Source organism: Pectinophora gossypiella, chromosome 21 (genome assembly GCF_024362695.1).
Source record: "Pectinophora gossypiella chromosome 21, ilPecGoss1.1, whole genome shotgun sequence".
Lineage (NCBI taxonomy): Eukaryota > Metazoa > Arthropoda > Insecta > Lepidoptera > Gelechiidae > Pectinophora > Pectinophora gossypiella.
This window is the reverse complement of record NC_065424.1, coordinates 7,098,251-7,125,930: the sequence shown is the minus strand read 5'-3', so window position 1 is coordinate 7,125,930 and position 27,680 is coordinate 7,098,251. Positions and strand designations below refer to the sequence as shown.

General features: G+C 36.3%; 1 protein-coding gene and 1 pseudogene across 1 annotated transcript; both read left to right on the top strand.

Moving 5' to 3' along the window:
- Positions 1–8,878: 8,878 nt before the first annotated feature.
- Positions 8,879–9,520, top strand: LOC126376836 (uncharacterized). The gene has a single exon (XM_050024386.1). The coding sequence runs from the start codon at positions 8,879–8,881 to the stop codon at positions 9,518–9,520; it is 642 nt and encodes a 213-aa protein (XP_049880343.1).
- A 3,828-nt stretch (positions 9,521–13,348) lies between these two features.
- On the top strand, positions 13,349–15,372 carry LOC126376835 (uncharacterized; annotated as a pseudogene).
- Positions 15,373–27,680: the final 12,308 nt, after the last annotated feature.

Sequence of the window (27,680 nt, the reverse complement as noted above, 5' to 3'; positions counted from 1 at the left end):
CATCGTTTCAATATAAACATTATTGTTACAGTTCTAAAAAGAAATCGCGGTCGACCGCCAACGACGAGGCAGGCGCGACCGCAACGTATTCATCGAGGTATGTAACAAAACCTTATTTTCTACATATTTTGTCTACATTATTAATTTTATAAAGAGGAAAGATTTGATTGTCAAATTGTGTGTTTGAATCGAATATACTCCGAAACTACTGGATCAATTTGCAAAATTCTTTCACCATTAGAATCTTACATTATCTCCGATGAACATAGGCTACTCGTATATGTATTTTGTCCACTCGAGCACCCGTGCGACGCCGGGGCGGACAGCTGGTTCAATAATTGTGTAGATATCTTTATTACACTCCATAATTCATTACACACATTACGAACATATTATTATGATGAACAGAATTCAAAATAAGGTGATGGAGACGTTTGTTCTATTATTATGTAGCTATTCCTTTAAACCTATATAAGTTATTACTTATTCGTATTTTTCGGTTGCCAGTACTGGCCCTGGAGGACTCTTCGGGTTTGAGACGGGAGCAACTTCGGGGACATCGGAGTCTGCAGTGTTGCAGACTTATTTGACCAGCCACGTCCCCAACGGTCGAGTGCGCCGGGAGCTCGTCAACCAGTCTGGCGAGTACTATATAGAGTTCCGGGTGTATAACACCGAGAAAGCTGTTGCCTCTAAACCAGATCAGCGGTGGAAAGAGGCTGAAGTAACTCTTAAAGTGAAGTTAGATCGGGGGACTCCGCAGTGGGAGAAAATGCAATCGTTTCTGCAGCGGATTCATAATCTATTCGAAGATTGCAAGCTCGTTTTTAAGAGCGAAAAGTAAAAGTACCTATGTAACAATTACCCCTGAAAGAATCATCCTTAAAACTCTTTAAAACTCTTATAGTGGGGGATGAAGTCCCAAAATTTACAGTATCATATACAAATTCATCGTCTTCGCCGAGATGGAGATAAGGTCAAAGAAAAAACTCTTGTGAGAAGTTGAGTGTTGGCATCCGCGCTGTACTCATGTTACCTGATGTCAAAGGAGCTGGGTGAACAAGTTGAAACTTGTAGCTTAAATAAGTATAAACAGGTAATATCCGTTTATTGTGTTATTGTGTGCATAAACTACCTATTACTTTGTTTTATATGTGTTGAAGGGTATAGTCTAATCTGTCATTTTTGAGTTACTCGTGGAGAAAGGCGTAGACACCGTTGACGGTTAAAAATCATCATCATAATTTCGAAGGTGTAGCACTAAAAGCGGTGCCTGCTAAGTACTGTGGTTTATTTTATAAATAAAATCAAATGTTTGTATTTTATTTTATACATAAATTAATGTGATACGTTTTATTGTTTCAGAACATGTCGAATAATTTAACAAACGTTAACGAAGATGATTTATTCTACCCCTACGCGCAAGATCCGCTTGCTGACTTCGATGAAAGGTATCCTGTACAAGCGACTACCACAAAATCGGCGGCTCATGATAACAAGAGTCAAAAGCTGAAAAGTGATAAGAAGAAGAGGAAGATAATTAAATCTAAAGTTAAATGCGGAAAATGGAAGCAGTCATCTTCATTTGTGCAAAATCGGAACGCGGAGAAAGCCACCAAGTTAATTAAAATCAGCTAGTGGATTTAGGTGCTTCAAATACAAGTGAAAATCAAGAAAAGAGTGATGTTTTAGATAGTTATGATGATATATTGGGACAGACTGAAAAATTATTTAACAATATTTCAAAGACATTGTGTAATTACAGTACTTGTATTTATATGTAACATGCGATTATTTCATAAATATGTTGGAATCGCATTTTCGTGTATTCACAACACAGTAAATTCCATCGCAAATAAAGTCTCTGACTAATGTCAGAGTGCTACAAGCTATGGAAACATTTAATGTATATAGTAGAAATAGTTAATATGGTAACTGTTTTTTCAAAATTATTTTTTTTTATCTATTGTACTTTAAACAGTTTTATGAACTTAATAAATAAAATGTGTTTTTCAAATTTCGTTGTTTTACTAGAAAACCGTTAAATGGAACAAAATCATAAATCATAGTTTAGTTTAAGTGTTAATTGTACATAATTTATTTTATTTTGAGTTCTGTTTATTTGTTTTAGTTTTATTATAATTTTATTTGTTTTCTTTCATATTTTTCTAATATTTTTGTTATGTAACTGTTTTGTATATTTTACTTTTTATTTAAATAAATCAAATAAGTAAGTACATATTATTTTCGAAATACCATTTTTTTACACATAACACGCTGCGCAGCGCTTATTCCACAACTAGGTAGGTATTTTTTTGATAAAATGAATTAATAATAAGTAATTTTAGCATTTTGATATGTAAGTTGTTAGCATATAAAGGCTTAGTTTAGCTTAATTTTTGTTAAATGTTATAAATTGTTTTTTTTTTTATTATTAGATAGAATTTCTCAGGAACCTGGTCTCAGCATCCCGTCCAATTAAGATCCAGGAAACTGAGCATTATCCAGGATTCTGAGAAAATCATACTCAAATACAGTTTTGGTGGTTATTATGAATACCTATTTATAATTTTTACCTATAAATATTAAACTAAACTACCTACGAATAAATAATATAACAAGTAATTAATTAGATCAGCTCTCGTAATTAGTTTTAAGTAAAAAAAGTCGGATTTACAATCCGAGGATAAAACCATATTTAGTCGATCTTATCTTACAGTCTCTGTGACTTTTATGTTAACTTATGCTCTGTGACTTACCATTCTGTAAACAAAATCCTTAATTAGTTAAATTCAATTCATTACTGCATTGTATTTTACCTATATTCTGTTTACAGTAAAAATGGGAAAATAAAAAATAAACAGACCAAAGAAGAAATATTAGAAAAAAAAGGATTGCTGAAAAATTGAGATATGAAAAAATTAATAACGATCCTCAGAGATTAGCGGCTGAAAAAGAAAAATGGAAGCAAAAGTATAAAAACTGATAGTCAGGAAAAAAAAAAACTAGTTTTTGAAATGTCGGCTCGTGAAAAAAGGCAAGCTCGTAAAAATTGGAGGGAATACTCTGATAGATCCTACAAAAAGAAAAAGTTAATGATTAATATGATGAATGATTATGTTAGAGAAAATACCCCGTCTAGTTTGAACGATGAACCTAAGAATCTTGGGATCGGTAATCATTAACAACCGCAGCAAGCAAATTTTGAGATAAATGATGGTCAACCATTGTCGCCAACGCCAAATCTAAGATTGAAATCAGCACGAGAACGTTCACAGAAGCAGCGTTTTAAAATAAATCAGGAGATAAAACATAAAGATAAGTTAATTATAAAGCTGAAACAAAAACTTAGCAAATATAAAAAAGATGCCAGAGATCGAAAAACCAAAAGAAAGAAGATCAGCTTTCTCCTAAAACCGCAATGACCAAACTAGCTGAAGATCCAATTACACGGGTAGGCGTCTTATGGCTTTATTCGGCGATGTGTTAGAAAAGCAAATAGCAAAAAATATGTCTAATCTGAAAACTCGTCAAAAAAAGAAGAGCAAAAATGCCCTTTTTGCAGAATTATTCTCAAATTTTTATTCAGCTACAAACGAAGATGTGTTCCATTCATTACTTTATACTTCAGATCCATATATATCTAGCATAAGAAAAACATATACAAAAAGCGTAAAAGAGCTAGATGAAGATACTTTACACCTTCTTAAGGCTAATGAACTGATTTTAGATCCTGAAGCTCACCAGGTGTAAATGGGAATGAACCTAACAAGAAACCCTATTACATAGCTAGTTAAATTAATAATATTAAGAAAATTTTGATTAATTTCTATGTTTAGCATAATGTATAGCTATAGGTACTGTACCATTTTTTATTTTATTTTATCATTAATATGATAAGTTATGTTAATTGAGTAATTAGTGTTAAGAAACACAGGTAAGATAATATAACTAAAAATATAAATTTCAATAAATATATAGCATTTTAAACGATTGTGAGTTTTCTTTATTTAATAAAAAAAATTACGCGTAATTTCAATTCACTAAAACATTACTTATATGATTTTTTATATATTCCTTTATATTAGTGAAAAATTACATCGCTCTATCTTTAAAATTGACGGAGTTACAGATTTTTGATCCGAAACACACCCAAATATTCCACAGTGCGCTGTAATAATTTTCATTCGTTTAACCTTCTATTTTCATGATTTACAGATATATGCATCTTTTATCAAATGTTTTTTTTTTAGATTGGCTATGCCGTGCTTCCGAGGATCTAGTAAATAATGGCAAAGGCGAAGCTTACTGCAATTTATGCAGAACTCTTTTACGTGTACATAAAACAGATTTGGAGAAACATTCGAAATCTAAAGTGCACGCACAAAAAGAGAACACTTTAAATGCAAAAGAACAAACTAAATTACTATCATTTGGTACGTATTTATTAATACTCGAAATCAATAAATTACCATTTGGTTTGCTTGATCACTATTAGAGTTTGTATTTTAGGATATGCTAAGGAACACAAATCTCACAAAAAGAACGACATAAGAATGTCTGTCCTCATAGCTTCCCATAGGTCACTCCTTGTGTGGATCACCTTGGAGAGCTGCTGAAAGAAATGGCTCAAGGCAGCTCTCTAGAAACCATACAGTTACACAGAACTAAGTGTTCATATATAATAAAAAATATGTTCGAGCCAGCTCTACGCCAACAACTTATTAGCGAATTCGGTAATAGATCGAACTCAATCATTCTCGATGAATCTACTGATGTGACAAATGAAAAATATATGGCGTACATGGTGTGTGAGAAAAATATCACAGTAGATTTTTTGGGTTTCCAATCTGTAGATCGTGCTATGGCTGCTGAGTTGGTTTTTGCCTTCAAAGAATTCATTAGTCAAATAGGTTTGAATTTACAACATCTGATTGCAATTGGCACAGATAGCGCCATTAATTTATGTGGCAAGTAAAACTCTTTGCAGCTATTGAAATGCGTATGTCACTCGCTCAGTTTTTGCGCAGCTAAAGCGTGTGAGGAATTACCGTCATCGCTGGAATACATGCTAAGAGAAACTCGCAACTGGTTTTCACACAGTCCACTTCGAGTGAAAATCACACCACCACCAGGTATATGAACAACTCAACAATAACAAGAAACCACTAAAACAGGTTCAGTAGGCAGCATCGAGATGGCTGTCGTGTCACGCTGCTGTTGACGCTAATATAAAGCAGTGGATACCATTAAAAACCCATTTTAATATAATCTGCGCATCAGGGGAGAAATGTTATCAGGCCAGGCAGCTAAAGACGATGTATAATGATGGAACACATTTATTATATTTGGTGTTTTTAGTACCACTGTTAAACCTTTCGTATGCGAAGTCTCAGATATGATACACCCTCGTCAACTGCTCTGTCTCAAATCTGAGACAAGTTCACTTTGGTCATCTTTTATGCAAATGTAACTGTTTTTTCCGAAAGAAATTAAGTGTTTTATTCCTTGTTTACGATTCGTAATAGAATGATGTACCATAGAAAACATTCACTCAATAAATTACTCTTTTTCACGAAGCCGCAACACCGCAACGCAAACAGCTGATTTTAGCGGCGCGGCGCCGCAACGCACTTATGTGTTTCGGCCCATAGATGGGTTTGTCCATGAAGACCAAGCTCTAGTAGTATTTATGATAAGAAGAGCTATATGCAGCAACCCTTTGCATTTTATTTCTGCAAAGGAACTAATTACTAATCCTGCCGTGCTTAAAAAAAATTAAAAGATGTAGTAGCCGCCACTGTTGAAGTCGGCCTTATTCCAGTAGCCACTATTTGCGACCAGGGCCCAACTTTCCGGAGAGCACTGCAAGAATTGCAAGAAGAAACAAGGCGAGAACAAATCCTTGCTGACCAACCTACAGGTTAAAGATTTTTATTACCAGTCTGCAACAATTTTATATCTAACTAAAATTATATATTTATTTTTTAACCAGTTTCCTTTTTTCAGATGAAACTGTGGCACTATGTGGTGTAAATTTGAGCGTCATATATGACCCATCACATTTAATAAAAGGCCTAAGAAATAATTTTCTAAACAAAGAAACTGAGTTGGAAGGAGAAACATCGACTTGGCAAGACATCGTGGACGTGTATTTAAGAGACTGTAACCACGCAGAGTCGAGGTTATTGCATAAACTCATAGACCAACATGTGGTTCCCAAAAAAATGGACAATAGAAAAAAAATGAAGGTTGGTGTTATATTTTCTTCTAATTTACTCATATTCTACTTTTACTTGGAAGATGTCATCTGCATTGTTATACACGGCGCAATTTTGTAAGTTATGTTTTTGTCATTTGGGGTCCATATACAGATATATAAAATATTTATTGCGCAAGAAACAACTTCTAAAATTAATACTTGTATGATATACGCGTTTAGTTTAGAGCCGTGGTAGGCCAGTTGGTCGAACGCTTGTCTCTCACTTTGAGGCCGCAGGTTCGAATCCAGCACAAGCCTAAACCAATGATTATCGAATTGGTTTTCGAAATTGTGTTCGGTTTGTAGGTTACTTATGATATCAAATCTTTTTACAACCTTTTTTGTATAAAATCTTTTTATTAAGAATATTTTTACTTTTTTATACGATATTGTTTTTCTATGACTTTTTACTTCTGACATATGTAAGATTGGAATTACATGTATAAACCGAAATTGCACACTTTACCACACTGGTGACCCCATAGTGTCATAGAACATTGTTATGGAGAAATATAAAGAAGCGCAAAGCGGCGAAGCTTCCGGCGGCGACCACTGTCCGCCGACTGTCGAAAAAGTCGGTATTCGCATTCCTCCGTTTTGGCCTGAAGAACCCGAAATTTGGTTTGCCAATGTTGAAGGTCAATTTTTGATTTCTGGCATTACCGCGGATACAGCAAAGTTTTACTACGTGTTGGGGCAGCTTGAAAATCGTTATTCCAACCGGCGACAGGAAAGTATGAGAAGCTTAAGCGGAACTCATCAAGCGTCTCTCGGCATCGAAGAAAAGAAATTGAAGCAACTCCTGATGCATGAAGAGCTGGGCGACCGAAAGCCTTCGCAGTTTCTTCGTCATTTGACTAGTCTCGCTGGTGATAACGTTCCCGATGACTTTATAAAAACCATCTGCTCCCTTATGAACCTAGAGTATCAAAAGCAATTTCTTTTGGTGAACGATATATTATAGTTTATGCTGGTAGCAGAGAAGGATTCATTGAAAATTGTTTACTTGCATATAAAACTAAAAAGTATTTCAGCGGATTACCACCACGACATGAATTGAAATAATTTTACCAAGTGGACAAAAGAAAAACTCTTCCCAAACCTGTCTCAACCGTCTGTCATTGTGCTAGATAATGCATCCATAGTACACGCATAAATAAGCCTCCAAATAGCAATGACAGGAAAGAGACTTTGAAGAAATGGTTGGAAGATAATGGAATATAATATCCAGTTGACGCTGAACTTGTAAGTTTAGTAAAAAGGAACAAAGAAGAACCAGTATTTAAAATTGATCAACTACTTGAGGAGCAAGGTCATACTGTTTTTAGGTTACCACCTTGTCACTGCGACTTGAGCATTCAATCGCATGATTGAGATGATATGGAGCTTAGTAAAAAGATAAGTAGCATCAAATAATGTTAACATATCAGCAAAAGAACTATTAGTAATTATAAATGAATGCTTCAGAAATATTACCACAGAACATAGGCGAAAAGAGTGAGATCATGTGATTCATATAGAACAAAAATATTGGGAAAATGAAAATGGTGGAATATTGGACCCGTTTAATGGAACATATGCAAGAATTTATCATAAATGTAACAGATTCGAACACATCAAGTTCAGAAGAAGATAATTCTTTGGATCTCTCTGGTAGTTCCAAACATAGTTCAACCATGTCCGGCATTCAATATTTAGAATCAGACTTTGACTATGGTTGATCATGGAGCCAATGAATAAATATAAAATTGTATAAATACATTTTTAGTTTAATTTTTTATACCTACTTTAACAAATTTACTTTAATCTGCACGTTGCATCCATTCGGAAATATCTATGATATTATTTTGTGGCTTTTTTATTTTTTTATATACTATTTATTTTTCGCTATTTAGCGTATTTGGTCGTTTATCTGAAGAGTAACGACTAACCAGTCGATATGTTTTGTAGAGTTTTAGAAGAACGCCTGCGGTTTAAAAAAAAAAGGCAAACAAAACAGACTAAGAGTAGCTCCACTCCAAGAGTTAATTAAGTTAACTCTTGGAGTGTGAGTGAGAGTGAGTTACGAGTTTATTTTAGAAGGTGGAGTAGAACCTGGTAAAATTTATTTACCTAGCTCATTCACAGGGAGTCCGCGGTACATGAAAAAAATACCTCGATGCTATAGCAATAGTAAACAGGTTAGGTCCACCATCATTTTTGTAACTTCAACTTGTAACCCCAACTGGCCTGAAATAAAAAATTCAACATTATCAGGTCGATCAAAAGACCCCCTTACATGTGCTCAAGTTTTCGTTTTAAAACTCGGAGAGTTATTAAAATATTTAAAATCGGGTAAATGATTCGGGAAAAATGTTTATATAATGCATGTTATAGAGTTCTAAGAAAGAGGACTACCACACGCGCATATTGCCTTCAGAGTAAAAGGTGGTGGACCAGTAGGAAGTCTGGATATTGATAAGTTTGTTCGTGCTACCATACCAGATCCAAACTTTATAATTCAGGGTGGGCCAAGAATTCGTTAACATTTAAATCTGACATACCGCGTTTACCCACGCCGTGCCGAGCGCGGGGAGGGGTTTTGCCACTAGCTCGTTTCTCGGAAATTTAGTCGCAATGGATCGCTTCACGGGGCCGCAGCGCGCTTACTGTGTGAAACAATTTTATTTAAACAATAGTTCGCTCATTACAGTGAGACGCTTATTTCGCGTTCAATATGATTTACACGACTTAAGTCAGTGTCCGAGTTCTCCTCTAATAAAGAAATGGGTGAAGAAGTTCGAAGAGACGGGATCTACACTAAATGTGAAGCAAACCGGCGGCCCACGGACTTCTCGGAGCGAAGAGAACGTGCAGCAAGTTTCTGCTTCTGTTCAACGTGATCCAGATTTATCGACGCGCAAACGTTCGGCTGAATTAGGATTATCCCGCACATCATTACGCCGTATTTTGAAATTAGATTTGAAATTACATCCATATAAGATCCAGATAGTGCAAGAACTAAAACCTAACGATTTACATTTGCGCAAGTCGTATGCCGAAACAATGTTAGATCGATTCAGTAATTTTGATAACCTCTTATTTTCTGACGAAGCCCATTTCCACCTCAATGGACACGTGAACAAACAGAATTGCAGATATTGGAGCAGCGAAAATCCTAAAGCTAAACATGAGAGACCACTTCATTCTCCTAAGGTAACTGTATGGTCTCGCGGTCTCTTTGCCGACGAGTGTTCGAAAATTTCGGTACTCGCTTAGAAGAGTGCAAAAATCGAAACGGTGGTCATCTAGATGATATTATTTTTAAAAAATAAATTCCAACTAATAAGTTTTCTTGTAAATAAACAATTTTCAAAATATGTCAAATGGTTTTTTTTATTCGATTTTTTCAAATGTTAACGAATTCTTGGCCCACCCTGTAGACAGTTGTCATGGATCATATGATACACGGTCATGCGGCCCTCTTTGCTGAACTAATCTGCCATGTTGGAATAATGGAAAGAAAAACTTGTTTAAAATATTTCAAAAAAAAAAAAAAAAAAAAAAACAAAACCACAACAGTCACCTTCAGTGACACAGGTTTTATACATTTCCGTCGCAATAGTAAAAATCAGGCGATTATTAAATACCGCGGCAGAGACGTAATAGTTAATGATTTATGGGTTGTTCCTTATAATCCTGCTCTTCCCCTAAAATATGATGCTCACATAAATTTAGAAGTGTCCACACAGCGTGCTATAAGTATTTATTCAAATATATGACAAAAGGACTTGATGAAGCCCGTATTTGCCGTTGTTGATGAAGAACATCGTGAGGATGAAATCGAACAATATGTTACTAAGCGATATATTAGTTCTAGCGAAGCAGCGTGGCGAGTTTTCGAATTTGATATTGTAGCTAGGAACCCTGCGGTAAAAATGTTAGCAGCACATTTGCCCGATAAAAATTCAGATTTTTTTAAGCCTGGCCACGCGAACGAAGCAGTTAATAATGTGAGTTCGGATCTTTTAGACTATTTCAGTAGGCCTTTAACTGAGGAGTTTGATCGGGTATCCTACTTACACTTTTTCGAAACTTATAACATTCATGCGAAAGATCTATGTTTAAAAACGTTAGGCGGTACAAATGCAAAACGGCAAATTTCTTACACGGAGAATGCGGGGTGAGCTCGTCGCTCGTCTATTTTGGGTCGAGCCGAACAGAGGTGAACAGTTCTTCTTAAGACTTTTTTTATAATTTCGCGAATTTACTACAAATCGCACAACTTTTCAAGAAGCTGCCAAATTCGTAGGACTCGCTGACGATGCAGTCGAATATGAACGAGCTATGGAAGAAGCTTCTACTTTTTTAACCGGACCACGAAGCTTTTTTGTAACGCTGGCTGTTAATGATGCCTAAGTGGCGTCACTGTGGAACACGTATAAACGGCAATTGGCCGAAGATTTCCTTTACAGGGTGCCAGATGACGAAGAAAACGCGTTTAACAAGTGCCTCATCCAAATAGAATGCTACGCAGACACGGAACTTTGTTAATAGAACAAGGTTAACCGAGTTAATTTATAGGTGGATAGGGAACGTACTGAATACGATTTAGATAGTTTAACATCATACGTAGAAGGGTGGTTGCTACAGTTATATCCCAATCAACGTGTCGTATTCGAATACGTGGAAAAGCTTTGCGCTATGCCCGTTGCTAGGGCAGGCGGAAATCCATAAAATTTTATGTTATCCTCAAAATGAAAACGACACGTATCACTTTCATACAAAACTTATCGTTATGCGCATCGTACCGCGTTTTATGGTACGGGGTGGGGTGAGCGGCGCGGTCATTCAGATGTAACAAACCTGTTTCGACACATTTTGCGACGAGGAGCGGGGCAGGGAGCAGAGCGAGAGGCATTCTGCTTTGGAATGCGCTTGCGTGTGGTCGGTTTGAGTTTTTGGATATTTTCATTAAAGTATTGTTTTTTCTCGTTCTTTTTTTAAAGTTTTTTGTTTTTCACTGTTATTGGACTTGCTTTTATAAGGGGAATCGTTCTTAACCGATATGGAGCCGAGTGCGTAGACATCGAAGGCATTTAAAGACTAAAAAAAAAGTTGAACCTAATCACAACGAAAGAAGCGCAAAATTTCCCTTGTTAGGGCGCGTACACATAGAACATCCGTTTTACAGGTCCGTTTAAACGTATATGTTATTAGCGTATGTAGTTGTATGAGCGAGTTCATACAGAATACAGTATTCCGGATCCAGTAAAAAATACCGATCCGACAAAATAAGCAGCAATCCGTTTTACAGGTCCGTTTAAACGTATATATTAGCGTATGTAGTTGTATGAGCCAGTTCACACAGTATTCCGGATCCAGTAATACTATACTAATCCGTTTTATCGGATTGAAACCGCACGAGGCTTTGCACGGGGGTGCGCGGGGTGCGATGTGCTACACAGCCGCCATCTGCCGGTTTCATTCCTAGAGTAGTGCACGTGTCCAGTGCTATCATAATCATGGCAAGCAAGGCGTTTGAAAAATATGTTGAGCAAGAAGTTTTGATAAATTGTGTTGAAAGTAGACCAGTTCTTTGGGACAAAACACTGGAGATTTATAAAGATAAAATTGCAAAAGCCGCAGCTTGGCGCGAAATATGCGGTATTCTAAAGGAGGATTTTGAAGCTATGGAACAAAAAGAAAGACAAGAATTTGGTAAGTATTTATTTTATATTTTATATTGTAATGGAGACATTGTTTTTTATTTTAAATAGCTTCATTCTGCCAAGAAACTGACCCAGATTCGGACACGAAATAGTTTTCGAATTCCGTTCGAACTGAATTTGCAGTTTGACCACCTCGTAGCGTTTCATCATCAGGTAGGCCTATTGAAATGAAATGCTTCAGATTCGGATGAGTTGCCATCCTTTAAGCCCTCTTTTTCCCTTACAAAGATGTGTAGAACGGTACATGCCTTAACTATCCATATAGCTGTTGTTTTGTTGACGTCTAGAGGCCGGTGGAATACTCTCCACTTATTAGCAAGAATACCAAATGCACATTCAACGTATCGTCTAGCTCTGGTCAAACGATAGTTATATATTCGCTTATTTACAAATGCGTCCCGCTAAATGGCATCATTAAATTTTCGTGTAAACCGAAACCTTCATCGCCGATTATGACGTAGGGAACTCTCGTTTCTGAGCCTGTTATTAATGGGCAAGGTTCTGGTATTTGTAAACTGCCATCTAGCATCATTTTCCAAAATGTCGACTCCTTGAATATTGATGAATCGCATTCTTTTCCATACGACCCAATACTAACATATAGAAAACGATAGTCAGAGTCTACGATCGCTAATAATATGATGGAAAAAAAGTCTTTGTAATTTAGGTACATTGAGCCACTTTTTGATGGTTTTCGAAGTCTGATGTGTTTACCGTCCACTGCTCCTAAACAGTGGGGAAAATTTGCTTTTGTGTCGAATCCATTTAATATATGCTCCCATTCGGTCACTGTTGTAGGAAGTCGCATAAACTCGTCATTCAAGTTGTTCCATATGCATCGTGTAACTTCCTTAATAATGTTGCTTATAGTTGACACACCGACACGAAAGACGTAATGAAGTTCTTGAAATGTACACCCAGACGCTGCATACCTAAAAAAAAAAAATTAATCAATTACTATATTATTACACATATATTGACTTCCCATACAAAGTAACGTTAGTGACCAACAAATTTTGTATGGAAAGTCGAAATTTTTATGAGTGTTGTTAGTAAAGTCTTAAATCAAAACTCATACTTATTGTATACATATATAGTACATAAATAAAATAAAATTAAACTGAACTGAACTAAATTATAAAATCACCTAATTAAAATAAATTGATTTAAACATTAGTAATACTTTTTTGCTTCCCATTATTTACTGACCGATTAGTTCTTGCACTGTCAATTTGACTTATGCACTGACCAATATGGTAATTAATTACTGACAAGTCTATTCTACCTTCTTATTCGCCTTTCACTTAGTGCGTGGCCACACGATGCGGCGCGGCGCCTGAGCGGTGCCGCAACGTTTTCCTACATATAAAAATGTATGGTATGCCATACGGTACGGCCGGCACCGCTCCGGCGCCATACCGCAGGCGCACCGGACAACGGCGCGAGGCAGACGAGGCGGGGAGGGGTGCAAGCAGTGTGGTGCCGCAGCGGCGCCGCTCAGTTGTTTGTACGGCATAGGCAAGAGTGCACGCTCGTTGATGATAATTACGTGTATATCATAAAAAAAATTAGTACCGATGTGGAATCTATAGACGTGGACTACCTCATTTCGTTGATACAGGAACGGGAAATACTGTGGGACAAGTCTCATGACAATTTTAAAAACAAAAATTTGAAAGCAAAAGCATGGGAAGATGTTTCAAAAAATTTATTTACTAAATACGATTCATACACTCCTGACGAAAAGAACAAAATTGGTGAGTGCTTATTTTTCTTCATATAGGTAACATAACTAAATTTTTTTTAATTGCCAATTCAAAGATCCTTAGCTGCTTAAAAAATAGTTTGCTAATTCCTCTCTTATACTATTTGCTGCTGTCAATTCATCATTTTGAGGTTGGAGCGAGTGAAATTCATCACAAATTATCGCTAATTTATCACTTGGGCGAAGACCGTCCCGATCGGCCACAAAATTGTGAAGAACACAACAGGCTTTTATAATGGTAGTTGCAAAATTATAGGACACATTTATCGGTCTATGAAAAATGCGCCATTTATTTGCTAGGATTCCAAAAGCACATTCAACATATCTCCTTGCCCTGCTAAGACGATAATTGAATATCTTTTGTTATACATTGAGATTTTTACCACCATATGGACGCATAACATGTTTACTCAATCCAAAAGCTTCGTCACCCACTAACACCCATGGTATTGGTCTATTGTAACCACATAGTGGCTGGGGAGTAGGCAATGAGAGGGTCTCGTTAATCAGTAACTGGTATAGTTTTGAATTTTGAAAAACAGTTGAATCGCACTCTTTGCCGTATGCGCCAATATCAACAAAAGTAAATTTGTAGTTCGAGTCCACTACAGCTAGCAACACCACAGAAAAAAAAGATTTGTAATTAAAAAATAATGAGCCACTATTAGCTGGATTACATAGGCGTATATGTTTTCCATCGATTGCCCCTATACAATGAGGAAAATTTGCTTTGACGTCAAAATCAGATGCAATCATTTGCAAACGGTCTGTTGTCAGTTCAGGGATGTGGTCTCGAAGAAGATGTTTCCATATAGCTTCACATACTCTCAATATCATACAAGCAATTGTAGATTTCCCACGTTTGAATTTGAATTCTAAATCTTTTATCGAATTTCCGCTTCCTAGGTATCTGTAACAAAAATAACACAATAAAATAAACTATACTTATGTATTAAGATAAAATATTTGTATTTTCAGGTAATTCAGTAGTGAAAAAGTGGAGAAATGTGAAAGACTCCTTTTATAAATATTTAAAAAAAAAAGAAAGATGCTTCCAGATCCGGCTCGGCATCTAAAAACCTTTCAAAATATCATTACTATGATCAACTATTATTTCTAACCAAGTGTCACAGAACGCCACGGACGGTAGTTTAGACGTACACGAAGAATCTAACGCGAGCATGACTTCTACTAATGATGATATAATACCTGAATCGTCTCGCTATGTTCCTGTCAACCGGAAGCGAAAAGCAGAACAATTGGATGATTTTGAAAAAGAAACACTAAAAGCTCTCAAAGAGCCAGAGAATCGCCATATGAACTTTTTTAAAGTTATTTTGCCATCTATAGAGGATTTTACCGATCTTCAGACTCTCACGTTTCAGAGTAAAGTATTGCAAATAATCACAGATATGCGTTATGGACAAATTTATCCACAATCTTCGTCCTATCAGCATGAAGAAGCATCGTCGCATGGGTATCAAACCAAAAATTATCAAAGTACAAGTTCGTTTAATACAGTACTATATTCCATCTCCAAGTCAAGTGTCTCAAGAAAGCGATCAGACGGAGTTTGATTTTACAAGTTTATAAGTAATAATGTTTCCCTGGCATTGATTTGAAAATTAATAATAAAGAAGTGCAAATAATAAAAGTTTTTTTTATTACTTACCTTAAAGTGATTCCTAGCATTTCTATTGGCTCCATAGGATTTCTCATATTAGTATACTGTTTCCGTATATGTGGCTCTAAGGCTACCAATAAACTTTCGAAAGTGGGCACACTCATTCGAAAAAAATTATAAAACCTCTTTTCGTCTAAGACCAACTCTCGATATTCTTTAAGAAAAAAAAGGCCGTCACTATTTCTTAAGGTAATAAATGGACTGATCCAGTATCTTCGTGTGCTTCTACGTCGATTTCGTCGATGGCGAAGTAATAATAGCAGCAACACACGTCTTTTTCGATCCATTGTTTATTGTAGACTGTCGTCAACTGGGCAAGCCAAGCCAAGCCTGTTGCGGTGCCGCAGCGGCGACGTAAGAATAATGCGACGCCGCACTGCTCGTGTGGCCGGTAGTGCGGTGCGGAGTAATGCGGTGCGGTGCGGTGCCGCGCCGTGTGGCCTGGCCCTTACTAAACGGATGTTCTATGTGTACGCGCCCTTACTAAGCTATTGACAACCATCTTATATTATTATTTACTTGCTTCAGGAAAATATGTTATAAAAAAATGGAATTCGACTAGAGATGCCTGGATACGAACATTGAGTGAGAAAAAGAAATTGAAGAAATCTGGAGCTGCTGCCTCAAATACCAAGCCTTACAAATATCACAATCAAATGTTATTTTTGAAAAAAGTTGTCACCCCAGGTGATACACACGAGAACGTCCCTGCTAATGCTAATGAAACAAATAAGTCAGACAACATCACGGAAACAGTAAAAAGTAATAAAGACAACGAAGATGAACCTGATCAGATTACGGAACAAAATGGTAGTGACAGACAAAAGGAAAGACAAAATTTAGCCCCGCCGAAACGCAAGGCAATCAAAAGAAATGTGAATGAAGTAGACGCCAAAATGATTGAATACATGAATGATCAGTTAAAAAAAGTAAAAATGAGTTTGAAGATCCCAATTTATCGTTCTTTAAAGGTATTTTGCCGCAACTGGCTTCACTTAATGGCGATCAAATTTTAAAATTTCAGTCTGGAGTGATAAACCTTTTACAAAATATTAAAAGTAGAAGATATGGTCAGTCAAACTACGAGTGGCCTCCATATTCACAAAGTTCTAGCACTCCTCACTACCACACCCAAGGTTATTTTAGTAGGCCACATCATCTTGACTCTACACCATCAATAGAAGGTTCGCCATCAGTAGAATCTACATTCAGCCAGGAGTCAGACTTGCCAGATCTGTCTATGTTTTGAAATAAATCTTCATTTTTGTAAACCTTTTTGTCATTTTAAATTTTAATTGATAATAACAAAAATTAAAGTTCTTACCTTAAAAATATCGCTAGTTTTACTTCAGGGCACAAGCTTTTCCTCCAGTTTGTGTCCTTCTTTTTTAAATCCTTTTCTAATCGTTTAAGAAGGTCATCAAAAGTAGATGTCGTCATTCGGAAATAAGTAAAAAATTTAGATTCGTCTTCTTTCAGCTGACGCACAAGAGCACCACGACAAAATCTTTGCCTTAATAGTGGATGTATCCAATCCTTCCTCCGCCGCAGACGAGGATAGTACCAATACAACACGACAACGTCCATTCTCGTAGAAAGTAGGCGATACACTGAAGAACGAAAGTCCAGTAGCGTCGGATCTGTTAAAATCGGTCCTGTAAATGCTGTGTGAATATTACCTCCAGTAGCGTCGGATCTGTTAAAATGGGCCTTGTAAATGCTGTGTGAATATTACCTCCAGTAGCGACGGATCAGTTAAAAAGGATCCTGTAAAACGGATGTTCTATGTGTACGCGCCCTTACGGAAAGTGAAAAAATATGATTATAAATGTATTCAAACATGTATAAGAAACATGGCCTACTGATAAATATGCGTCAAAAATGGCAATGAAGAAGAAAACGGCTGAAATTTTAGGCATCGGTAAGACTTCCGTGTATAGTGTTTTGAAAAAATACAAAGAAACCGATACCGTGGGGAAACTCCAAAGAAGTGTTCTAACTTGGTTGAAAGTGTGGATGAGTTTGACAAGTCGTGTATTAGAAGAAAAGTGCATGAATTTTATTTAAAAGTTAAGATATCTACACTAAATAAAATTCGACAGGCGGTCAATTCAGACGACATGTTACCCAATTTCAGCCGTACATCACTTTGGCGCCTGTTAAAAAGCCTAAAATTTAAATACCAACGGCTTCACGTGCCTTCCGAAGCACGGATCATGAACAAAACTATGTAAAAAAGAAGAGGAACAGCGCATTACTTGAGAGACACGATATAGTTTTATGGCGCATTAAGTACTTGAAACAAATAAAAAAGTATAGAGATGAAGGTCGACCAATATATTATTTGGATGAAACTCGGGTTAACGCAGGTAAGTTCTATACAAAGATAACGTTTTCTTCATCTATACTATGTAATATTACATAAACTGCCTATATGTATACGTCCCACTGCTGGGCACAGGCCTCCCCTCAATCAACCGGAGGGGGTTTCCTTTTATAATATGTAATATTATAAAAGGAAAAATAACTTATTTCACAGTCACGAAACACCAAAATAGTTCTGTTATTTCAGGTCACATTGTAGTAAAGCATGGGAGGATACGACGGTAAAATCATCAAAACAAGCTTTCTTAGAAGGCTTGTCAACAGAAGCAAAGAATCCAACATCTAAAGAAAACCAATTGATTGTCGTCCACACAGGAAGCGAAAAGGGTTTTCTGCCAGGAAGTCAGTGGGTGTTCGAAAACAAAGACACAGGCGACTATCACGAGACCATGAACGCAGAACGGTTTGAAAAATGGTTCACCGAGGTTTTAAAAAAAATTGAACCTAACTCAGTTATTGTGATGGATAATGCTAGTTATCATTCGCCTACGCCTAGAAAAATTGCCAGTTACCAGTTGGCGAAAACAACAAATTCAAGAATGGCTTTGTTCGAAGGACATCGCGTTTGTCGATAAAGAAAAAAAGCGGAACTGTTACAAAAAATAAAAAAAAAGTGAAACTAAACTACTCACTCGTATCCTACGTCACCGACGAAATGGCAAAAGAGATCGGCGTTGAGGTATTACGGTTGCCGCCCTACCATAGTGAGCTGAACCCTATCGAGCTCGTGTGGGCTGATGTCAAAGGGCACGTAGCCTGAAATAACACAACCTTTAAAATGGCCAACGTAAAAAGATTTTTAGAAGGTCTTAACAATATTGACCAACAGATATGGAAAAACTGTTTCGACCACGTGATACAGGAGGAAGTGAAATTAAACGGACTAGATCATACAGTAGATAAAACTGTAGATAATTTTATAATTAATGTAACGGATTCTTCCACGTCCTCATCATAAGAGAGCGACAATGAAAGCGACGAATATGAAGGAGATTAATATTTTATTTACCTATCTTAAATGTAAATAACGTAATGAGTAAATAACCAGATATCGGAAATTCGTCCCGTAAGCGTAGACTGGGAACATGTCAGTAGCTCATTTCTTAATCTGCGCGTCCCAGGTTCGAGTCCCGCGCAGCAGCCGCAAAATGTACAAACAACACGAAGCGGTAGAATAGTGTGTGTGTGTGTGTGTGTGAGAGGTAAATTAGCAGAAACTTCAAATACTGCTGCTGGACCCAGTACGAGATTACAATCACAGGCTTCGAATTATAGCATTGAAAACGATTCATTACAAAGCAGTTTACTTAATAAAGCGAACCCAATTTCTTTGAAGACCTTGTCGGCTAATATAACTGCGTTGACGGGAAAGATATCAATCATACAACTTAATCGCCGTGACACTACATTATCTGTCCCCAAAATCATATAATTTCATCAGAGATCATTTAAAAAACGCCTTACCTCACCCAATAACCATTGCCACCTGATATAGATCACTTGACTGAAGTCCCGAATTTGCAACGGAAGCATTACATGCAATTGGCCATGCTCGGTTTTTGTAAAAGTACAGAAAGCTGAAAACCATTTCGAGATAAATGAATTTGAAACAACTCCCTATATTTACTTTTTTTATTTTTCAGTATTTTTGAAGATATTTTATTAAAACGATTGACCTTTATTTGACCTTTGTAGCAAGATGTATAAAAATATGCCTTTGCCTGCTTACAAAAAGTTCATTTATGACAAGTAGTATTGATAGTTTGCTGTTATTTCCATTAATTTATTACCTTTAATTTTCCATAAATAGTAATAACTTGTATTTTGTGTTGTATGTGAATTCTTAATTACATTTTTTTTTACTTTTTTTTAGGTCATCGAGGGATAGTTACTTGTACTCAGCTGTTGGATATGTAGAAGTGCAAAGAAATGTGGGAGTCTGTAATGTGAAAGCCAGAGTTGTGCCAGAACATAGAACACAGAAATCGTACACAGTATTGGCGGCAATAAATGAAGCTGATGATGAGATCCTCGAGTCAAACTGTTCTGATTGTGCAGCATCTGCAGGGGGTTGCAAGCATTCTTTATTGCTTTTATTTTTACTTGAAAAGCGGAGTTGTGAACCTTCATGCACATCTACCCAATGTTTTTGGATAAAACCTATGTTGGCATCTGAACGAACTACTCCAGTTTTGGCGGAAGAAGTATTCAAAACTGTGAAAAAAATTAAGTTGGCTCCAAAAGACTCTTTGGTCACATTCTTCATAAAAGGATTGTAAAATAATCCTTTTATGAAGAATGTGACCAAAGAGGAATAAAAGATTCACTAATATGTAACTTGGAACAAAAATTCAAAAATGAGAGGTTTAATTTATTTGACATGGCAGTAAACTTTTTTGAAAAAGAAGCTAATGAAGACTTTAATTATTTTAAAGAAAATTTAAATAAATTAATAAGTAAAGATGTCATTGAGACAATAAACAAAAAGACAATGGATCAAGTGAATAATAAAAATTGGCACTATATTCGTCAGGGAAGGCTTACAGCATCAAAGTTGTATGAAACTGCTCATTGTCAGACAGATGGAGCGTTAGTGCAACTATAATGGGTGGTATTAAGGTGCCAGAAACAAAAGCCATAAAGCGAGGGAAAGTATTAGAGATGGAAGTCATTAAAGAACTGGAGAAAAAACTGCACATTAAAGTAGAAGCATCAGGTTTCATTCTGGTCAATAGCTTGATGGGTGCTTCCCCAAACGGAGTCACTAACGAATGTGTGGTTGAAGTGAAATGTCCTATGACTGTTAAAACATTCCAAACATACATAAAAAAGAGTGAAATATAAAGCACAAATAAATCTGCAGATGAAAGCGAAAGGCCTGGTAAAAGGCATATTTTGTGTTGCAGATCCTTCCTTCGAGTCAACAAGAAAGATTCATATCTTGCATATTAACTATGATGAAGTTTTTATTGACGAGTTAATAAGCAAAGCAGAAAATTTTTGGAAAACATTTATTTATCCTAAAATAATGTTAAGTGCCAAATGTGACTAAATAAAGAGGTGGTAGATATTGACGCTTTTTTTTTGTAGGCAAAGGCATTTTTTAATTCTTGCTTTAGTGACGTCACCAAGGGTGAAATTTTAAGTGTTTCTAAAAAATAGATTGGATTGATAAAACACAAAAATATCGAAATTGGTTCCTTAAAATGGACTATTATAGTTTCAAAACAAATTATAAAACAAATACATAAAAAAATCGTAGCATGGCCAATTCGTTTCAGAATGGAGCGGAATCCAAATAAACCCCTTTTTTGTGCTTTATCAATTGATGAAATAACTATACGAAAATTGCTTGAAGGAGATCAATATAATAACATATACTACGGCTATGTGAACATCGGTTGACTTGGACTCGGAATCAGTACCTCTCGCTACTAAGCATAGACGTTTATAGGATATTTTTTAATTTAAGTATGTAGGGTAAACTGCCAAATTATTAGAATCTTAAATAATTGGTACGGCCTAATCATTTTTCGGCACTGTAAGCGTTTAAAGTGGTTTGTAAAAAGAAAATTGCCCATAACCTAGAACTAAATTGGATCATATTATTGTTTAATTAGCACGGAATATAATAAAAATATTCCTAATAAAGTGTTACGGGTCTGGGATACTTTACCTTACCTATTAAATATATTAATATTTAACATTCACTGATTCCTTAGGTTTAACACACCAAGGCTCCGATATGTATGAAGGTAACAATTCGCAATGTATGGTTCCCAAAGCATGCGCTTCAATTTATTCTGTGTTCTATAATCGCGCATCTTTCACTACTGCCGAAATTGATAAAATTTTAAAATTGGGGGATACACTTTACATGCAGTTAAAACATCTACTTCAGAGGGGTGTCAGTTATTTTATGCCAGATGAATTACCCAATTAGCTTCGCGTCGGGGATAACGTCGTACATACGTATAGTTAGCATGGAGGACAACTGCATCATTTCTAATACGTAACCTACGACCCCGGCGAATAAAGAAATAGGTTAAACTTTAAAGCATATATTGGACAACAGAGTTCTTTTTAATACAAATGACTATATTGTCGATTCGCAATTCGCTTATAATGTGAACAATTCAAATCACAACGACAGTGCCGATAGCACATTGCTTACGGGTCTGGCATATACTTTTAGTTTTTGGCGGTTTAATGGTGAATATTATTTCTTTAACAGCCATGCAAAAATATTAGCATAGGAAAGGGCAAGCCATTGGACGGTCCTTACGTAGCACGTTTATTTAAATGTAATTCAATCGATGCGCTAGCAAAACTTTTGCTCACGAATGAGATTTACGACGTATCCGAATACTCATTAACTCGATTAAGAGTATTAAATGACGACCAAATGTGGCAAAATGAAACGCAGGTTAGTTCTGAAACATCACAGTCCATCTTAAAAGATTTAATATCATCACCATTACTGAATGTGAATCAACCTTTAGATTCAATTTTGTTAAACTATCAGTCAACACTGGCCTCGCTTCAAACCTCTGTGCAAAATTAGATAGTAAATTGAAAGTTGATTCAAACCCGATAGAGTTTATGACACTACAAATGATTTGAAGTTGTCAATTTTAAAACAAGTTGTCCTACTAGAAAGAATTTGTAATCAAGGCGAAAACCAATGCGTTAAAAATAAATACGGCTGACCCAAAAAACAGAAACGCGGACCAAAACCGAGTAGAGAAATTGCGCATCGCGAAGCTTCGCAAGGAAATATACAACGAAAAACCCCGCAGTTAATCGCAAGGCGGTTCATCGTTATAACGAACAGAACCCAGACGTTCATCGCGCGGCCGTTCAAAGTTATTACGAGCTTCACCCCGAAAGTAACAAAAAAGCAATACAAAGATATACAGAACATAGTCGTAACATACAAACACAGCTGACATTCAAAAAAAAAAAAAAAATAGGTGAAAAACAGGGGCATGACCTCAGCACTGTTCGATTATATAACTTAAAAAATACGTCGCCTCTGTCTGAACAAACATATAGATGTCCAAGATGTAATGCTCCATTGGTCGAAGAAGAGAAATCTCGTCGGCAATGGTGTTGTCATTCAGGAGATTATAACGTTCACAATTTTGTCCCATTAAACGAAGATGTTTCCCACGGTTACCATAACCCAGAAGGTATATCTTTTCTAAAAAATCAAGGACGTATTTACCACCGTATACAATACAGTGTGTGAAACACAAATAAGTCCGGAAGATTTGGAAACCTGCTGCCGTGGAATGGATAAAGAGGAAAATATTTTTCATGGAATGTCTGACGAAGAGATTATAAAAGAGATTTTTAGTCATACAACAATAAATCAGGAAGATGACGACGAAGTGATTGCAACTACTCCGCAAGTGAATGCAAAAGATGCAATTAATGCCTTTGAGCTGGGTTTGCAATGGGCTGAAGAAAATGGTGCATCCTACAACGAACTTCTACTTTTGAGAAGAGTGAGGGACAAAGCTTTAATCTCGCGTTTCAACAATGTTAAACAAAAAAAAAATTATGAATTTTTGCATGCTTCTTAAATTACATAATTGATTCATAGTTTTTGATTATTTTAGTACATAATATTATTATGTACATTTGTGTACACAATTATTTCCTAACGTAAAGTTATTGCATATTTTTTGTAAGTTCTATAGCATTAATAACGTTAATTTTATAATAAAACGTAAGCGCTTTATTGTTGTTTAATTGACTAAATTACATATGTACATAATGAAGTATGATTTGTACTTCAGAATACATACATAAATGTATATATAATATGTATGTATAAAGAATTTCATCATTGGATCTGTAATTTGTCGGATGACAAGGTACTCTTTTGGAAAAAAATCCGGATTATAGAGGGTCTTAGGCAGTACTCTATAATCCGACGAATTCGATAGTTCGATACTGCCCTGCAAAATGTTTGTCGGACTACCGGGGGTCCACAGTATTTGATTAATCTTACAATGAAAGTCCTAATAATATTATTTTTTACATAAATGACACTAGCGAAAGAGAGAGTTTAACTGACGAATTAAGTTTAGATAAAACGGTAGTCCAAATGATTACAGGGTTCATGCACAAGGATATCCATACATAAAATGTATTAAAAGGTTAAGTTTAGAGGTATCATCAGAAGCTTTCTTGAAGTTCAAAAAAACTACTTGCGCGACTCACGGTAACATCCTCGGAGATCAACGTATTGGTCAAGAAATTGCCGCAATTATTAGTACAGATCGCGAAGAATTTACTCGACGCTGTATTGTAGTCAAAAAGATAGCAGACAGTAGGCCTCAAACAATAGATATAATGGATTCCTTATACGAGACTTTTCAGTATCCTCTCTTATATCCTCACGGAAATACGGGTTGGCATCCAGATATGAGAAGTAATACCGACAATAAGCTTAATTAGGTTAAATATGTCCGTTGTGTACTTTTATCAGAATCGCGATTTAGCATATTTGGTCGTTTATCTGAGGAATGGTCGATATGTTTTGTAGAAATTTACAAGAACGCCTGCGGTTTTAAAAAAATAGCTAAAAAAAACAGACTAAGAGTCGCTTCACTCCAAGAGTTAATTAGCGTTTATTTTAGAAGAAGGTGGAGTAGAACCTGGTAAAATTTATTTACCTTGCTCATTCACAGGGGGTTCGCGGTATATGAAAAAAATACCTGGATGCTGTAGCAATGGTAAACAGGTTAGGTCCACCATCATATTTTTAAACTTTAACTTGTAACCCTAACTTGCCTGAAATAAATAATTCTACATTATCAGGTCGATCAAAATACCTCCCATGTGCATGTACATGTGTTCGAGTTTTCTACTTATTACTCGGAGATTCATTAAAAGATTTATAATCGAGTAAATGATTCGGAAAAATTGTTTATGTAATGCATGTTATAGAGTTCTAAGAAAGAGGACTACCACACGCGCATATTGCTTTTAGAGTAGAAAGTGATGGACCAGTAGAAAGTCTGGATATTGATAAGTTTGTTCGTGCTACCATACCAGAGCCAGCACAAACTTTATTATAAGAATTTGTCATGCATCATATGATACACGGTCCATACGCCGGTCCTTGCCGAACTAATTTGCCATGTTGGAATAATGAAAAGAAAAACTGCTTAATATATTTCCCAGAAAAAGAAACACCAGTCACCTTCAGTGACGATAGTAGAGGTTTTATACATTTATAATCTATAATCCTACTCTTCTCTTAAAATGTGATGCTCACATAAGTTTAGAAGTGTCCACACAGCGTGGTATAATTAAGTATTTATTCAAATATATGACTAAACGACCTGATGAAGCCCGTATTTGCCGTTGTTGATGAAGAACATCGTGAGGATGAAATCGAACAATATGTTACTAAGCGATATATTAGTTCTAGCGAAGCAGTGTGGCGAGTTCTCGAATTTGATATTGTAGCTAGGAACCCTGCGGTAAAAATGTTAGCAGCACATTTGCCCGATAAAAATTCAGATTTTTTTAAGCCTGGCGAACGAAGCAGTTAATAATGCGAGTTCGGATCTTTTAGACTATTTCAGTAGGCCTTTAACTGTGGAGTTTGATCGGGTATCCTACTTAAGACTTTTTCGAAACTTATAACATTAATGCGAAAGATCCATGTTTAAAAACGTTAGGCGGTACAAATGCAAAACGGCAAATTTCTTACACGGAGAATGCGGGGTGAGTATTCCTAAATCACTAAACATTTTACTCAGAAACAAAATAATAACAATTAACTTAAAATAAGGAAAGAATTATGATTGTAATTTTGGTGAAAAAGTCCCTTTCACCACTGAAGTTCAATAATTTTTTTTTCACCACTGTAGGTCAAAGTTGAACGAAAAAAATATCTCAAGCAACATAAAATGAAAAAGAAAATTTATAATGTGACCACCCTAATATTTAACCACGTATTTTTAATAGGTTTTACCTTTAACTATGGACACGCGGTCTGACAGACCGCTCGCAGTTTTTAATTTTCGTGTTCACGCACTTCCCCGCCCCCCTCACTACTGACGCGCTCAGTAGCTTCGGTTTTAGTAACGAAACGACTGTTGAAGCGGGAGGTTGCGTCGTTGGCTGCGAATCGGGTGAGTAATTTGACTTTAAACTTTGATCGCGGTCTGTGAGACCTGGGGTCTATATTTGCGATACATTTTATTTTTTATCAATACTATGTTTGTTTTAGGTTAGGTTAGTTCAAAATGTCCGAAAATAGATCAAAACGACCACAAAATTCGCCACTGCAACAGAGGCCAAGCAAAATATTGCGAGTTGATGATCCTACTTTCGAAAATCAAGTAAACGAACTACTTTTGGAGTCGGACAAATCCGATTCTGAAGATAATATTGTTGACTGTTTAGTATCTGAAGAGGATTACATACAAAATCATGAAAGTGAGCAAGGAGAAGTTGAAGAAGATCCCTGTTTCGTAGGAAATCCCACATCTGAAAGAAATTCCAGTTCTGAATCTGAACATGACAGCTCAGATAATGTGACCATTGCACAACTTCAACAACGCCAACGACGATCTCAATATTATTATGGCAAAAATCGATTCAAATGGAGTACTAATCCACCTTCCAGCAGGGTTAGAACTGCTCAGCATAACATTGTTATAAGCAGACCCGTCACAAGCTTGGCTGACGATGAAAGAAGGGAACCTTTCAGTATTTGGGACAAGCTCTTTGATACAGAAATGAGAGAGACTATTTTGACTTGGACTAATGTGAAAATAGCTGAATTTAGAGCAAAGTTCAAAAGGCAGGGAAGACCCGAATTGAAAGAATTGGATATGGTCGAATTGAAAGAATTGGATATGGTCGATTTGAATGCTTTTTTGGGATTACTGTACTATTATGCTGTATTGAAGTCTAACCATGAAAGAACAAGTTGTATTTTCGCCACAGATGGTACGGGTTGCGAAATATTTAAATGTTGCATGTCGGAAACTAGATTTTTAGTCATTTTACGATGTCTACGTTTTGATGACCAAGCTAATCGTGCAGAAAGACAAAAGAATGATAAGCTGGCGGCTATTTCTCCTATTTTTGAGAAATTCGTCACAAATTCTCAAAAACTTTACGAAGTTGGCGAGTGCGTCACTGTTGACGAGATGTTGGTGTAGTTTCGTGGCAGAAGCCACATGATCTCGTACATGCCAAAGAAACCAGGAAAATATGGGCTTATTGTGCGCGCCTTGTGTGACGCCAAAACGTTTTACTTTTACAACGGGTATATTTATTTTGGTAAAGCTTCTGATGGCATTGGGTTATCAAAAGATGAAAAGAAGTTCCTCGTTCCTACTGAATGTGTTATTCGTTTGACGAAACCAATTCAAGGGACCTATCGCAACGTGACCGCAGACAATTGGTTTTCGTCCATCTAACTTGTAGATGAACTGTCAAAGAGAAAATTGACGTATGTTGGGACTGTGAAGAAAAATAAGAGAGAGATACCAAAAGAATTCCAACCAGGGAAGTCTCGAGAAATTCAGTCAACTTTATTTGGTTTCACTAAAGATAAAACTGTGTGTTCATATGTCCCAAAGAAAAATAAAGCCGTTGTCTTGATATCTTCTATGCATCACAGTGACACAGTAGACGAGGCCTCCAAAAAACCTGAGATAATACAATATTATAACTCCACCAAGGGAGAAGTGGATGAGACGGATAAGAAGTGTTCAATTTATTCGAGCAGTCGACGAACAAGGAGATGACCTCTGGTGATTTTTTATAGAATCCTCGATCTGTGTGGTGTAAACGCTTACGTTCTACACAACCAGCATCAGGCCAAAGAAATCGAGA